This window comes from Somniosus microcephalus, chromosome 3 (genome assembly GCF_052327205.1).
Source record: "Somniosus microcephalus isolate GS21.2 chromosome 3, FLI_Smic_1.0, whole genome shotgun sequence".
NCBI lineage: Eukaryota > Metazoa > Chordata > Chondrichthyes > Squaliformes > Somniosidae > Somniosus > Somniosus microcephalus.
In genome coordinates this window covers 231,498,623-231,516,205 of record NC_140989.1, presented here as the reverse complement: position 1 = coordinate 231,516,205, position 17,583 = coordinate 231,498,623, and the positions used below count along the sequence as shown (strand labels likewise).

At 48.6% G+C, this 17,583-nt stretch overlaps 1 protein-coding gene across 1 annotated transcript in view; it reads right to left on the bottom strand.

Moving 5' to 3' along the window:
* pappa2 (pappalysin 2) overlaps positions 1-17,583 on the bottom strand; it is a 514,150-nt gene that overhangs the window by 432,780 nt on the left and 63,787 nt on the right. The window contains exon 2 of the mRNA XM_085977999.1: positions 2,794-3,856. Coding sequence (XP_085834125.1) covers positions 2,794-3,856 — 1,063 coding nt within the window. The remainder of the gene's footprint in view (positions 1-2,793; positions 3,857-17,583) is intronic.

Here is a 17,583-nt window from a genome sequence, read left to right as displayed (position 1 = left end):
ATCCCTCTGAAGTTCCAAACAGGCAATTTTTTACTCACCTCCTCATCCCTGAATTGAAGTGAAGACTCATTGCACTGGATCAAACTCAAACTAATTTTTTCCCTCACAGGATTTCAAAACTGTGGAGCTTCTTACTTCCCTTGGTATCATCATCTTCCTCCTACAAACAGACTTTAAAAACCCCAGACTCTGAGTCAATCCTTGAACGTTCCTATCCTCTTCAGCCTTGGTAATGTACTGCACAATGGATACAGCTCTTCACTTTGGTTTCTCAATATAAGAGAATGTGTGTAAGCGCACAAAGCGTGGTAAATAAGGTTGGTGGGTGGCTGGCGCAAATAGCCACGAGAATATGATGTTGTGGCGATAATGGAGACCTGGCTCAAAAAAGGGCAGGATTGGGTTTTAAATATTCCTGGATATAAGGTGTTCAGAAAAGATAGGGAAGGAAAAAAAGGAGGTGGGGTGGCAGTATTGATTAAGGAGAATATTGCAGTGCTGGAGAGAGAGGATGTCCCGGAGGGGTCAAGGGCAGAATCTATTTGGTTTGAATTAAGAAACAAGAGAGAGGTGTCATTACACTACTAGGTGTATTCTATAGGCCTCCAACTAGTGGGAGGGATATAGAGGAGCACATTTGCAGGGAAATTAAAGAGATGTGCAAGAACTATAGAGCAGTGACAATGGGGAACTTCAACTATCCTAATATAGACTGGGATAGTAATAGTGTAAAGGACAGAGAGGGGGAAGAATTTCTGAAGTGTGTTCAGGAGAACTTTCTTGATCACTACGTTTCCAGCCCAACAAGGAAGGAGGCATTGCTGGATTAGGTTCTGGGGAATTAGGTTGGTCAAGTGGAGCAAGTATCAGTAGGGGAACATTTAGGGCACAGTGATCATAGTATCATAAGGTTTAGATTAGTTGGAAAAGGACACGGAGCAATCTAGAGTAAAAATACTTAATTGGAGGAAGGCCAATTTCAGTGGGTTGAGAATGGATCTGGCAAATTGGAATCAATGGTTGGCAGGCAAATCTGTAATTGAACAATGGGCTGCCTTTAAAGAGATGGTTCGGGTACAGTCGAGGGTTTTGACCCGAAACGTCGACTCTAATTTCTCTCCACGGATGTTGCCTGGCCTGCTGAGTTTTTCCAGCATTTTCTGTTGTTATTTTGGATTTCCAGCATCTGCAGTATTTTGCCATCATACAAAATCCAAGCCCAGGCCTTCACAAGAGGCTGAGGCCAGCAAGTAAAGAGACTTGAATGAAGGCATTAAAAGACGCCTCCCAAAAAAAGCAATGGATAAACTTAATTATGTTATTTGGAAATATAATTTACTGATTTTGTGTTGTTTAAAACCTTATTTTGCACATTAGAAATTTCACATGAGAGAACAAACGGTAGATGAAATTTCTTGCAAAAAGCATTTTGAGTGATTCAATTGGTTTGCCAACAAACTATGATGGTAAAAATGATTACATGTGGTTTTCCCATACATTTACATGCAAAATCCCATTATAAAAGGTTAGCATAAGAAGTTTCCATTATAAATGTTGGCATAAAAAGTTTGGCAGTAGTTGCATGCCAGATGCAAGATTTTGAATAATATCGAGATATGGACCGAATCCACGAGGTCCTCTGTGAAGCTCCCCTCCCAGCATGGAGCCTCACTAGTTGAAAGTGTGGCTCAGCGATACCACAACAGGCCAGCACCAATCATGTGACCTGTGCTCTTGTCCAGCGAGTTCCATGTTGGGAATGGAATCTCGCAAAATTACCCCTTACATATTGACTGCATTCCTCTCTGAGAAGCAACTGTTTATTAATGACCAGTAAGCTGCAGCAGTAATGTCCAAATCACAGCAATAATCACACAATCCTTCACTGTGGTCATTGATTACACAGAATGGGTTGTCATCAGTCTCTGCCATAATACTCATCTGTGCAACTCCCCCTCCCCCCCCAAAATCAGATTCAATTTAGCCCAAAACGATTGGAGCAAAGTCTCCTCTCTGTTGCTGCAAGAGTCTCCTGTCAAACACTGTCCCAATTTGGGACAGACCACAAGGGTGGCTGGTATGGGAAATGGAAATGTCACACTGGCGTTCTTCTGAAATGGAGGCCAAGTCATATTGTTTAAACTATTCTCATTTAACCTACGATACGCTTGATTTGGAAGTACAGGTTGACTATCCCTTATCCGAAAACCTTGGGACCAGCTGTGTTTCGGTTTTCAGAAATTTTCGGATTTCAGAAGATATTATTTCAGACTGGGAAACTCTGAACATTAAATTAATTTGGTAATTAGTATTTGTATTTAATATAAATTTTAAAAGTTCAGGCTACCTCTTGCGACTGTTCCGTGTCTCATTCCCCTTCCTGCTTCTCTGTGCTGCCGCTCCCAGTCTGTTTACAGCTCCCCCTGCTCCGTATCTGAATTCCTTGACTTAGTGGGGGTCTGGGGCTCGACTGCCACCGCCAGTTGTGAGAAAGCCGGATATCGACTGACTCCTATGCTAAGCTGGCCTGCAAATCAGGTCAGAAAAGCATCGGCTGCGTCGGGTCACGTTTGGCGCCACTCGGGTTATGTCGTGCGCATGACTTACGCTCCACAAAAAAACTTTTGGTTTTCAGAGGTTTTCGGTTTTCAGAAGTACGGATAAAGGATAGTCTACCTGTACTTAATGCTGAATATATGAACATGTTGCAATCCCCAACACTGACAATGTTGAAGTGTGATATGCGCTCAATTCAACAAAAACACTTACCAAAACAAAATAAGTGATTCCTACCTTTCTGGAGAGTCTGGGTCAAAACAAGTTTTCCTCACATCTGTAATCGTGGGATCGCAGCAGTCACCATCATCAAAGTCATCCAGGAAATTATTGCATTCCATGTTACAGATCCCATCCCTCCTCTTCCAAACATAGCACCTCCCCAGGAAGCGGCAGTCCCCTCCGTCATACCCCGTCAAGGGGTGGTCGCACTCGGGGTCGCAGTGGTCATTCCCGATCTTGCTCTTCTCACAGTTGACCAGAATGATTCGGTTCCGAATGGTGGTGTTGAGGACCTCGGTGACGGTGAGTTCCCATGTTATGTTGTACCTGCTGAAGGCCCTGTTCAACGCCTGGTGCTGGAGCTCGATCTGCTGCTTTGTAACCGTGGGGTTTTGCCGCTTGTCATCATGAACGTTGATCACTCTGTAGCGGATCAGCTTTTCACCCCTCAGTGGCCAGTAACTGTTGTAGTTCTTGATGACGTCAATATTGTCGCAAACTGTCAGTCCACATGGCGTAGGGATGAAAGGAGATGCCAGCTCGGGCTCTGGTAGAAGCACAATGTCCCAGGTGGGATAATGACTGTCCTTATCTGGTATCCATTGCTCTTCCATCTTAGAGAAATCTGCATTAAAGACCAAGAAGGAATCTTTCCCCTGTATGTTTTGACGATAATTCTTCATTAAATCTTCTTGAGACTTTGCAGTTTTCCAGAGGGTGAAGCTGGCCAGGTAACCACGGAAACTGTGCCCAACCTCAGAGCTGTCCCCACCAATCAGTAATGTCCGGCAGGAGCTCATAAACGCGCTGTGCAGATCCCCCAACTGTCCGGTGCTGGCCCCAACTCTGGCTCCGTTCACGTACAGCATCATCTGCTGACCATCATAAGAGGCAGCCATGTACGTCCAGGCGTTGGCATGGTAACGGTGGTGGGCAAAGACCGTGGTGGCTTTCCTAGCTCGGTCTGTACGGAGGGAGAAGAAGAAACGGGGATCCTTCCTTCCAGAATATTCTACTGATTGAATGCCAATCATCCAGCCCTTCTCACTGAGTGAATAAGAGCAGTTATCAAAAAGCCCTGCAAGAAAATACAAAAAAAACAATCATTTTACACGCTAGATTAGTAATGGCAGCAAAATATGCGGCCCCTATCCAATCATCTCCTGTGTGGTGTAAATAAAGACAGAACTTGCATTTATATAGTGCCTTTCATTACCACAGAACGTCCCAAAGCACTTTACAGTCAATGACGTACTTTTGCAGTGTAGTCACTGTTGTAATGTAGGAAACGCAGCAGACAATTTGCGCACAGCAAGCTCGCACAACAGCAGTGTGATAATGAGCAGATAATCTGTTTTAGAGATGTTGGTTGAGGGATAAATATTGATAAGGACACTGGGAAAACTCCCCTGTTCGTTTAATATTGCCGTGATATCTTTTATGTCCACATGAGCAAGTAGATGGGGCCTCGGTTTAACGTCTCTTTCAAAAAGACGGCACCTCCGACAGTGCAGCGCTCCCTCAGAACTGCACTGCAGCGTCAGCCTAGATTTTGTGCTCAAGTCTCTGAGGTGACTTGAACCCACAACCTTCTGATTCAGAGGCAAGAGTGCTAACCGCTGAGCCATGGCTGACCCACAGTTGACAGTGGTGTAATGTTGACAATGTGTGATTTTTAGACTGGAACATAAGAAATAGTTGCAAGAGTAAGCCATTCGGCTTAGATGCACAGCAGGACAATAATTCACTCTGTCCTTCCAAAATCAAGTTGCACCTAGTGAGAGCAGTTTGAAGTGTACAACAGTAGGCTAAAAGAAAAGTGGGGACAGATGCGGCACTAGTGATCGCAGGAGTTGAAATAATGTGATTATTCATTAAAAGCATTCTTCGACACTAAAGAACACTGGTTAAAAGTGTGATATTTCCTTAGTAAATGAGCGTATCAGTACTAATACACTAAACAAGCTTAGTAACAATACAACATCTTGCATTGATAGAGCACCTTCGGTGCAGAGAAATGTCCCAAGGCACTTCACAAAATCGTAATCAGAGAAAAACAACAACGCTGAGCCACAGAAGTAGATATTCGGAGGGGTCATCAAAAGCTTGGTCAAAGAGGTGGGTTGTTTTACACTTCATCTAGAGCCATCTTTTGTCTCTTCACCTTTCCTATTACCATCTCGTCTCGTCTTGAATACCTCTTAATGTCTCTTCACTTCGCTTTTGTTCTTTCATCCCCTCCCCCATTTCCCAGCCCCACAAACTGACCTTTTAATCTGTTTCATTTCCTGCCTTTTTTTCCCTCAGTTCTGAAGAAGGGTTTCGACCTGAAATGTTGACTCTATTTCTCTCTCCACGGATGTTGCCTGGCCTGCTGAGTTTTTCCAGCACCTTCTGTTGTTATTTTGGATTTCCAGCATCTGCAGTATTTTGCTATGGTTTTAAGGAAGCTCTTTAAAAGAAGAGGTGGAGAGGTTGCTGCTGTAATGTGATGTTCAGACCACATGTGGCGTGATGTTGCCATTCTAGTCACCTTAGCTGGGGAAGTATATTATTGCTCTTCAGAGGGCACAGAGAGGGGCAACCAAAATGATTTAAAGTATCAGGAATTGAAGTTATGAGTCAAGGTCAAGGAGGTTGCCCTTGCACTTGTTGGAACAGAGGAGACTTTGATGTAACCTAATTGATGTCTTGAAGGTAATGAAGTTAATTAAGAACTTAGATCCAAATTGTTCGCTGTGGTGATGGGTTCGAATAGCAGGGGGCACAAGGTAAAAATGAGGAGGTTAGGAGTAAGGAGGGAAATGGGGCAGGGCTTTTCCACCCAAAGTGTGATAGAGTTGTGGAATAAATTAACAGGGAAATCCAGTGACCCAGATAGTGCGAATGGGTTCAAGAGGTAATGTTTTTGGAGAAAAAGGATTGAGGAATGTGCAAAGGTATGGAGCACTGAAATCTGAGAAAAAGGCCTGTGGGTCTACTGACGGTTTCCATTTCCTACAAGTTCTTAATGGGCAGATATTCTTTTTACCAATATTGAAAAGGACTGAGATGTGAATATGCCACTATTCAATGAAATTCTCCAAAGTATCGAGTGTGATGATGGTTACCAAGAAAGCTATTCAAATGAGTCAGTTTTGCTCGATCGGTACCACTCTCAACTCTTGAGTCAGAAGATTGTGGGTTTAAAGCCCATTCCCAGGTCTGAGAGGAGAGAATCAAAGCTGACTTTGCAGTACAGTACCGAGGGAGCTCTGTACTGTTGTGCTTTGAGGGCAGTCCTTTGGTGGAGACTTTAAACTGAGGGGTTCAGTGATGTTAAAGATCCCATGGCACTCTTTGAAGAGCAGGGAGTTCACCTAGTGTCCTGGCCAACATTTCTCCTTCAACCAAAACAGATTAACAGGTCATTTATTTCATTGCTGTTTGTGGAACCTTTTTAAGAGCTGAATAACTTTTGCATTTGCCAACATGAACAGTCACGGTCACTGTGTGACGCAATTGGGGCCGTTTTGATGCGATAAGGTGCATCTTAAATTCAAGACACATTTACTTATTCAAAATATCGCAAACGCATTTGATTACAAGTTACTTTACCCCTGTACACCTTATTGAAAGGCTGCATTTGATATGGAACTTCAGTTAGATGGAGAGACAAGAGAAGCTGGGGTTGTTTTCCTTAGAGCAGAGAAGGCTAAGGGGAGATTTAATAGAGGTGTCAAAATCATGAAAGGTTTTGATGAGTAAATGAGGAGACACTGTTTCCACTGGCAGAAGCGTCGGTAACCAGAGGACACGGATTTAAGGGAATTGGCAATAGAACTAGAGGCGACACGAGGAAAACATTTTTTTACTCAGCGAGTTGTTATGATGTGGAATGCACTGCTTGAAAGGGCGGTGGAAGCAGATTCAGTAGTACTTTCAAAAGGGAATTGGATAAATACTTGAAGGGGAAAGCTTTGCAGGGCTATGGGGAAAGAGCGGGGGAGTGGGACTAATTGGATAGATCATTCAAAGAGCCGGCACAGCCACAATGGCCTCCTTCTCTGCTGTATCCCTACTGCCAATAGGCCATTGAGCTACAGGGGTGGGTTCGGAGAAGGCTGATTCCTGTACTCCGAATGCTAAGCTACGAGGAGAACCTCACGGTGCTGAACTACGCTGTAGAGAGAGTGTGATTCACAGCCTGTAGCCAGGACATCCTCAGATGTTTTACCGGTGCTCAGCTGTGCATTAAACTGACAGCAAAGTGGAATTGGTTAAAGAGCAATCCCGAGTGGCACCAGATAACATCCCTGCTGCTGCTTCCCTTCGAGTTGCCTGGATACGCAGCCGAGCTCCCCACCCCAACATAATTAGCAGAAGGTCACATGTCCTGGGAACAACCTTTTGCTTTTTGTACACAGATGGTGATCCGAGCTTATAATCCCAACTCCACATAGGTACACACTGCATGGGTACACACATGGCAGTGTTTTCCCCCCCTTCCGCCCTCCCTCTCTTGTAGCTGGCGATTCCTTGCTGGGCTACAGGTCTGCGGCGAGTGCGAACTTCGGACGGCAAAGTCAGTAGGCTATTCCACCGTGGAGCCCGTCAAAGCCAAGTCCGATCACATCACCTGACATTCACACTGGGCGCCAAGGGTCACTGGAAATGGTCAGTGAGCATCAGATACCGCAACCCCCCTCCCCACGCCAGCGGACATCAATGGCAGCAAACAGGGCGGTTTCTATCATGGGCAGCCGAACCCTGACATCAGTTTTAGCCCCAGGGGCAAGTAGCAAAACTCCGAGTGTATTTCATTTAATAGGAGGCATCAACCTCATCCTGTAACGTTGTATTTAGGTCCTTAACAGTTGGTTTTGTTTTCATATTGAAAGTGTCTAGAATACCTGCAGAAGAAATTACTTTTGGTTTACGTTCGGCTCCAAAATGCTGGAAAAATGCACCAAAAGCCTAATTTCTCTGGGTCAGGGTGCGTGCCTCAGATCCTCCTGGAAAATGAACCGAGTGACCTCAGCCCTCACCTGCCCCCAGAAATTTCTAACTTGATTACCGCCACAAACTGTACCCAAGGGGTTTCCCCCGCCCTTGCAATAAAAGTGATCGAAGAATCGGGGTGATTCGACACTCCCAGTGAAGAAGCCACGCGTGAGGGGAGCACAGGTCAGAGATTGGGCCATTGTTGCTGATGTGCCTCAATAATTCCGAGACTCGAAGTTAGCAGAACAAAAACAAGGCTTTTATTAACTTAGAACGTAACACGTAAAAGAGAGTGATGTCTTCCTTCTGGGGACTGAGGCCAGACTGAGCCAGCCTACAAATGGGGCCAGGTATGGGCGGAGCCCTACACACAGCACATTCCAGTACACAATACAATGAGGTCTGGGGGAAGGGAAATGACACTGAAACCGATCTCAGTCACAGGCAGTGATGATGATGAATATTTCATCACATTCACCCCTTCTATAGATTTAGTCTGTTCGGGGGTTTGATAGTCCTCTGCGACCGACGTGGCTGTTGCGGTGCCGCGGGTGTTGGCTGGGTGTCCCCGGTAGCCTCCTGGGTCTCTGCCGGGGGGTGCCGCCAGGGTTGTTGAAGGGGTAGTTGGTGGGGGTGCCGTTGGTCGGTGTTCTTCCGGGGGTGATGAAAGAGTAGTGGGTGGGTAAGAGTTGCTGTGATCGTCGTTGCCGCTATTGCCGTGGTTGTTGTCGATGCCGGCTGGGGCGACGTCTTTTATGGACACGGTGTCCTCCCTTCCATCGGCGTGCCAGACATATGCGTATTGGGGGTTGGCGTGGAGTAGGTGTACTGGCTCCACGAGAGGGTCCGTCTTGTGGCCCCTCACATGCCTTCGCACGAGTACCGGACCTGGGGTGGAGAGCCATGACGGCATGGATACGCCCGAGGTGGATTTCCGGGGAAAGACAAACATTCGTTCATGAGGCGTGGTATTAGTGGCCGTACACAATAGCGACCGTATCGAATGGAGCACATCCGAGAGGACTTCCTGCCAGCGGGAGATAGGGAGGCCCTTGGTCCTTAGAGCTAGAGTGACTGCTTTCCATTCTGTCCCGTTCTCTCGCTCCACTTGGCCGTTACCCTGGGGGTTGTAGCTGGTGGTACGGCTCGTGGCGATCCCCTTGGGCAGCATGTACTGGCGTAGCTCTTCACTCATGAAGGACGCCCCCCTATCTGTATGGATGTAGCTCGGCATACCGAACAGGCAGAACAGGCTGTTGAGGCATTTAATGACCGTGGCGCTGGTCATGTCTGGGCAGGGGAAGGCGAAAGGGAACCGGGAGTATTCGTCCACAATGTTCAGGAAGTAAACATTGCGGTCGACGGACGGGAGGGGGCCCTTGAAATCTAAGCTGAGCCGCTCAAAGGGCCGTGTAGCTTTGATTAAGTGGGCTCTATCTGGGCGGTAGAACTGAGGCTTGCACTCAGCGCAAGTGCGGCAGTTCCTGGTCAGGGACCGAATTTCCTCAATTGAGTAGGGTAAGTTACGGGACTTTATGAAGTGGAACAGCCGCGTGACCCCTGGGTGGCAGAGGTCGTTGTGGAGGATCTGTAGCCGATCCCCGGTGGCGCTGGCACACATCCCTCGTGAGAGGGCGTCAGGGGATTCGTTAAGGGCCCCTGGCCGGTAAATGATGTCGTACTCGAAGGTGGAGAGCTCGATCCGCCACCTAAGAATCTTATCATTTTTAATCTTCCCCCTCTGTTTATTATTGAACATAAACGCTACCGACCGCTGGTCGGTAAGTAGGGTGAAGCGTTTGCCGGCTAGGTAGTGGCGCCAGTGGCGCACTGCCTCCACGATGGCTTGGGCCTCCTTTTCCACGGAGGAGTGTCTGATCTCGGGCCCTTGGAGGGTCCTCGAGAAGAAAGCTACGGGCCGCCCCGCCTGGTTGAGGGTGGCCGCCAAGGCCAAGTCAGACGCATCACTTTCCACTTGAAATGGAGTGTTCTCGTCCACTGCCTGTAGCGTGGCCCGCTCAATATCCTGCTTAATGCTTTTGAAGGCGGCGTGGGCCTCAGCAGAGAGCGGGAAAGAGGATGCTTTCAAGAGGGGGCGGGCTTTGTCGGAGTAGTTGGGGACCCATTGGGAATAATAAGAAAATAACCCCAGGCACCTTTTCAGGGCTTTGGGAGTGTTGGGCAGGGGCAGCTCCTGTAGGAGGCGCAATCGGTCGGGGTCTGGTCCGATTTCCCCATTCTCCACCACGCTGCCTAGTATGCAGAGGCGCGTGGTGTTGTAAACGCACTTGTCCTCGTTGTAGGTGAGGTTGAGTTTTTGTGCGGTTTCCAGGAACCTCTCAAGGTTCGAGTCGTGATCCTGCTGATTGTGGCCGCAGATGGTGACGTTGTCGAGGTAGGGGAAGGTTGCCTGCAAGTGGTGGTCATCGACCATGCGGTCCATCTCCCTCTGGAAGACCGAGACCCCATTCGTCACCCCAAAGGGGACTCTGAGGAATTGGTAGAGGCGTCCGTTCGCCTCGAAGGCGGTGTACGGGCGGTCCTCTGGTCTGATAGGGAGCTGGTGGTACGCTGACTTGAGGTCGATGGTGGAGAACACCCGGTATTGGGCGATTTGGTTCACCATTTCTGATATGCGGGGTAGCGGGTAGGCGTCTAGTAGGGTGTACCTGTTGATCGTTTGACTATAGTCGATCACCATCCGTTTCTTCTCGCTACCCCTTACCACTACCACTTGGGCGCGCCACGGGCTGTTGCTGCGTTCAATAATGCGCTCTTTCAGGAGCCTGTCTACCTCGGTCGCGATAAACCGCCTGTCCTCCCAGCTGTACCTCCTGCTTTTGGTCGCTATTGGCCGGCAGTTAGGGGTAAGGTTCGCGAATAGCGAAGGCGGCTTTACCTTCAGGGTAGCCAGACCGCACACTGTGAGGGGCGGCTGGGACCCACCGTACTTGAGCGTGATGCTTTGGTGGTTGCACTGGAAATCCAGGCCCAAGATCACGCTCGCACATAGGTTCTTCATGATTAATACTTTAAAATCATATACAGTTCCGTTAACGCACAATTGTACCGTGCAGTAACCCAGAATGGTCGATGTCTGGGTTTTGTCAGCCATAGAGATGGTACCCTGAGTAGGGACCACCTTTAGGGAGAGTTGTTGTGCCAGTTCTGGGTGGATAAAGCTCTCCGTGCTTCCACTGTCAATTAAGCATTTAACCCGGCACCCGTTTACCTCGATGTCCACCATTGATCTGGATAGCGGGTGCGGCCTGGTCTGGTCCACTGTGACCGATGCCACTGTAGGGCCCTGATCTATACAAGATGGCGTCCACGCTGTCTGCTCACAAGATGGCGTCCAAGATGGCCGCTCCCACGGCGCACACGCGGCGGTGGCGGGTTTTCCGGCGGTTGGTTTTCCGGCGGGGTTCCCTCTGCACACCTTCCCGAAGTGCCCCTTCTTACCGCACTTAAAGCAGGTGGTGCCTTTCGCCGGGCACAGGTTTCTGGTGTGCTTTGGCTGCCCGCAGAAGTAGCAGTTGGGTCCCTGACGCGTCGCGGCTGTCGTAGGGCTTCTGGGGGGAGAGCGGGGCCCAGCCGGTGTCGGGCGGGGAAGATGCCTTCCAAGATGGCGGCGCCCTCGGTGCACACGTGGCGGCGTGGACGGCGCGGGCTGAAGAGTAGGCGTCCGAGTTTCTCTGGGCCACATCCAGGGATCGCGCGGTGTCCGCAGCCTGTTTCAGGTCCAACCCCGTTTTTTCCAGCAGTCTTTGCCGGATGTAAGTGGAGCTGAGGCCTGTGATGAAGGCATCGCGAACAAGCTCGTCAGTGTACACTGCGGCTTTTACATCTCGGCACTTGCAGTCTTTGCCAAGCATTTTCAGGGTGCTTAGGAACTCCTCCACCGATTCCCCAGGTCGCTGTGCGCGGGTAGCGAGCAGGTGCCTAGCATACACCTCATTCGTAGGCTGCTGCTAATGCGCCTTTAAGATGTCGCAGGCGGCCAGGTACGTCTCGGCGTCTTGGACGAGGGGGTAAACCCGGTGGCTTACCCAATTCCGCAGAATTCCGAGTCTCATCCTCACAGCGTCCGTAGCGTCTTTGACTGCTGCGGAATTGTCCAGGAAGAATTCCATACACTCAAACCAGTGTCCGAAGCGTGCTGATGCGTCCGGAGCATGTTGATCCAAATCCAAACGTTCGGGTTTCAGGAGTTGATCCATAGTGTTGAAAAATAAGTTAATAAAATTGATGTGCCTCAATAATTCCGAGACTCGAAGTTAGCAGAACAAAAACAAGGCTTTTATTAACTTAGAACGTAACACGCAAAAGAGAGTGATGTCTTCCTTCTGGGGACTGAGGCCAGACTGAGCCAGCCTACAAACGGGGCCAGGTATGGGCGGAGCCCTACACACAGCACATTCCAGTATACAATACAGCACATTCCAGTACACAATACAATGAGGTCTGGGGGAAGGGAAATGACACTGAAACCGATCTCAGTCACAGGCAGTGATGATGATGAATATTTCATCACAGTTGCACCAATTTTCACACCCAGTCAGTGTAGCTCCCTGGCAGGAGCGTAGGATTGTAGAATTACCGTCGGGTGTATCTGCGACTTAAGTTAGAGTGGCTCCATTCCCACTGAACGCCGAGTCTGACACCTCGCCTTCGTGCTTTGAAAAGTCTACATCGGGGCTAGGATTGTGTGCTTGACCCGTCAACCATTTTGAGACTGTAAATTGTGTTCTTTGAACATGTTGCTCATCCTTTTAGTTTCCTAGATTGGCACATCCATCTACAGGCTTACACCAAACACTGATACCTCACGACTCCGGGATGCTCATGAATAGTCGACCACTTTCAAACTGAAAGCCCCTGGTAGAAGCTCGATTTAGTGAGTCTAATCTCCTGTAAGAATTCCCACACAGCACTCCAGTCATGAATAATGTGACCAAGATTCATCAGACAGCAAATGTGGCCTGACTCAGTGGTGGCATTCCCACCTCGGGGTCAGAAAGTCGTGGGTTCAAGTCCCACTCCTGAGACATGAGCACAAAATCCAGACACTTCTGTGCAGTACTGATGGAGCGCTGCTTTGTCGGAGGTGCCGTCTTTCGGATGAGACCTTAAACCGAGACCCCTTCTGCCCACTCAGGTGATAGACAAGATCCCATTTTGAGGAAAAGCAGGGGAGTTATCTCCCGTGTCCTGCCCATATTTATCCCTCAACCAACATTACTAAAACAGATTATCTGGTCATTATCACTTTGCTGTTTGTGGGACCTTTGCTGTGAGTAAACTGGCTGCAGAGTTTCCTATATTACAACAGTGGCTACACTTCAAAAGTACTTAATTGGCTGTGAAGCAATTTGGGAGGTCCAGAAGATGTGAAAGGCGCTATAGAAATTCAGTTTCTTTCTTTTACACCCTCTTGCTCCTCGGTGTGTTGAAATCGGGACTCATCTTCCTGCCTCTAAAGCTAATTTTACGCTGGCCTTGGAGGAGTTGGCGCCACCAGTTCCCTACACGCAGATCGCACACAGCCAACGCTAACCCCAGTGGGAAGCTGTCAGATCCACCTGCCTTGAAAACCCAAATTTATAAACAAAGAGATTGGTTGCCCAACCTCAGATCTGTGGTCCTCAGCCATCCCTTTTCCTGGCTGGCTTTTAAAACCCAACCTTGGCATCACCTCACCGCCAACTCCCGATTGGCCTCGTCCTCACCCCCCCCCCTGCTCTTTTCAAATCCTGTGCTTTCCTGCACTATGTGCATTGGCCCTTCATCCACATTACACAATTATAAAAACAGTGGAGAGTTCCTCAGTTTGGCCCTCCAGGCAGGGTTTCCCTTTAAGCAGGAGAGCCTTACTTTCACAGGGATACCAGTGGAAATAATAAAACCGAGTGAGTCATAACGATCTCTGTCTCTGAATGGAGATCTCACTCGGGACATGCATTAAACAGGTTTCTCTCCACAGGTACAGTCAAAGCTGGCAATTCTAGGTCCTTAGTGTAAGCACTTCAAAATCTGGTTGTCAGTGGTTAATTATCCAAACATAACAAACCATTCCCAAGTAAGGTCTCCCTGTGTTTACAAAACAGTTTCAGGGGGAACTTACTACAATCGAGCTCAACTCATCAGCGTCTGGAACACACTGGAACCCAATACCAGGGGTGGGAGCCAAGCCAGAAAATGTGTTTTCAATTGGCCTGCACACCCTGTCTGAGAGGAGGCAACACAGAATTTTAAGTGACTGTACTTGCAGTGCTCACACACCTACCACACAGGAGGTGTGCACTGTCTGTGCATATCTGAGATCCTAACCAAATCATGCATCCTTTCATTAAATGCAAGCCTAATGCAATTTTACATACACACCATACTCAGTTCACAGCATCTAGCAGCCGACAGTGATATGCACAAGCTCGACAGCATCAGGCGTTAGTCAACGATATCTTACTTTTTTTTTTACAAACTTAATCCTCAGGATGTGGGCACCACTGGCAAGGCCAGCATTTATTGCCCATCCCTAGTTGCCCCGAGGTGATGGTAAGCCGCCTTCTTGAACTGCATGTTAGCAGTTGATACAATTCTCTAAGGACAACAAAGGAAACCCAATCATCGCCTCCAGAACCATTCTTGATGATTTCCCAACAGTCAGCACAGGCCGTCAATCATCAACGTTTGCATCGAAATTCCTGTCATTACATCAACACTGGAACCACGATGGAGCTTCAAAAAAGCAGACTGGGAAACCTTCCAAAGGTCAGTTGACACCAACATCAGGTGGATTCCACCAACCACCAATGCCTTCAACAGATTTATATGAATTATTAAAGCTGCCGCAAAACGCAGTATACCTCGGGGGTTTAGAAAGACATATATTCCTTGTTGGACGAAAGAAAGTGTGGCTGTCTACCAGGAGTATTCGCTGAAAAAGAACCCAGCCACCACAATGCTGGAGTCCTTGAACTTGGCAAGACAGGAAAGGTGGAGGAACCTTGTGGAGAAGATTAACTTAACTCACTCGAACAGGAAAGCATGGGCCCTGCTCAGTCAACTTGACAGGGCAAACCCCGCCTATAAACACAGGACGACCATCAGAGCGGACGTCATTGCATCCCACTTGATACAAACATCAAAGGCTCTGGTGGACAAAGAATTTCAATGCCAGCTGAAGCGGCAGCTTTCAACAAACTTGATGGTGGCACCAAGATCGTCAACTATGTCTGATCCATTCACCTTGGACGAACTAAATGCAGCCGTGTCGACAACCAAATCTGGAAAAGCAGCTGGTCCAGATGGTGTTTACACAGAATTCCTAAAAGCACTGGGATCCAAAGCAAAGAGATGGTTGACCACCTTCTCTGATGTACTAGCAACTGGTAAAATTCCACCTATTTGGAGGGAGACTAAAATAATTGTCCACCTGAAGCAGGGGAAGAATGCTTGTGAAGCCTCCAGCTACCGCCCGATCTCCTTACTTTGCACTTGTTATAAAGTGCTGGAGAGGCTACTACTCCACAAACTCACCCCCATCATACAGCCAACCATTCCTAAGGAGCAAGCGGGCTTTCGCAGCCAACATAACTGCTGCGCCCAAGTGGTAGCTTTAACAACTCACATTGAAGCAGGCTTCCAGCGTCAGCTCAAGACCGCCATAGCACTCGTGGACCTGTTGACACTGTATGGAAGCACGGACTGCTTTTCAAAGCTCTCCACCATTTTACCCTGCAGAACAACGATCCATCTTCTCAACTCCATGCTAAGCAGCCGACACTTCCGTGTGTACTCTGGCACCCAGAAGAGCAGATATAGGACATTGAACAACAGACTCCCATAGGGTTCTGTCCTGGAACCCATGTTATTCAACATTTACACCAATAACCTGCCCAAAATACAGTCCCTCAAGTTTGTATACACTGATGACATTGCCTTGGCCACGCAAAACATGAATCTGTCCATCACCGAGGAGACCCTGACCAGTGATTTACAGAGGACGGAGGCCTACATTTGCCAATGGCGACTTCGGCCAAACCTGCAAAAGACTGTCGCCTCAACACCCATCAAGCAAGCCAAGCTTTGAAAGTTTCCTTTTCCGACGTAGAGGTAAACCATGCCAAAATCCCCTCCTATTTAGGAGTCACGCTTGATCATACCCTGTCATATAGACAACATCTCCAGAAACTTGGGAAGAAACTAAAGAGTAGGGTCAACTTGATCCAGAAACTCGCCAGATCCACATGGGGAGCAGATGCTCAAACCCTCCGTACAACAGCACTTGCCCTGGTCTACTCTACTGCGGAGCACTGCTCTCTGGCATGGCTATCAAGTCCTCATGTCAAATCCGTTGATGTCCAGCTGAATTCTACTATGAGGATCATCACTGACGTAATGAAACTCACTATGCACTTGGTTTGAGCATAAAGCAAGGCTTTAATCAACTTATTTCTGAACATGGAGGTCTAGTTGTATCCACTAGCTCCTTGCCTTTACAAAATGTACCTGGCAAGCTGGGTCCAACGCCTGAGTATTTATACTCCTTGGACGGCGCCACCAGCTGGCCGTCCAGTGTTATTTCATAGGTAGTTCCTCGATGATGAGATTTCTGACATTCTTCCTACCTAAAAGATTTGGAAATCCGACGACTTCCTCTTAATGGATTAGGCGAACCACGAATAGTCGCAGTCTTTTAGATTTTTGTTTATGGCCAGAAGGCACGTCTCCCCGGACCGTGTCTTGGTCCCTGAGCCGCTTGATCCGTGCCGGTGGATCGACAGGGCCAGTGTTGCTCTGATCAACCCGAGGGAGGCTGGGGAGATCGTGACTCCGGGTGCGGGTCCCCACAGGTGCAGAACTGGCTTCGTCCCGTTGGTTAGCCGGAGATTGACCAGCGTCCTGGCCCGGTGTGGCCATCCCATAGGGAGCGCTCAGCTCCCCGAGCGGATCCGGCGGGGCAGCCGCCAGATCCCTCGATGTCCCAGGTAGGGCATCATACTCAGGGGAGCACAGAGAGTCGGCCTCATCCCCGCGGATCCCTCCATCAGTCGGGTCCGCGGAACCAGCCGGACAGGAAGCCAGGTCCCGGAGCGAGACGGTGGACTCCCGGCCATCCGGGTACCGCACGTGGGGTTGACGTCTGTAAGTACTACCTCGTCGACTGGAAGATCATTTTTTGATGATCGGACGAACCTTCGGAGCAGCACGGGGCCAGGAGCTGCCAATCATGACGGTAGAGATGTACCATGGGTGGAGCGACGCTGGAAGCTGAAGAATCGCTCATGAAGTGTGACATTGGTAGAAGTAGAAAGGAGAGACCTGATAGAATGCAACGCGTCAGGGAGCATCATTTCCCACTGCTGGTCTGGTAGATTGCGTGACCTCAGCGCAAGACGAACAGCGTTCCAAACGATAGCATTGTATCTCTCAACCTGTCCGTTACCGATGGGATGGTACGGTGTCATTTTACTTGTGGCGATTCCCCGTTGGGAGAGATAACTTTTCAGTTCGCTTGACATGAAGGAGGGACCCCGATCAGAGTGGATGAAATTGGCCATACCGCAAAGGGAAAAGACTTGATCAAGGCATTTGATCACTGTGGAAGTAAGCATATTGGGACAGGGGAAAGCAAAGGGAAAGCGTGAATATTCGTCCACCATAGTCAGTAACTAGGTGTTCTGCATTGAGGAAGACAATGGCCCTTTAAAGTCAATGCTGAGTCGCTGCATAGGCTGCATAGCGTGTATGAGCGAGCCATCCGATGGATGGAAGAATTGCGGTTTTAACTCCGCACAAATTTTACAGGAGTAGCACATT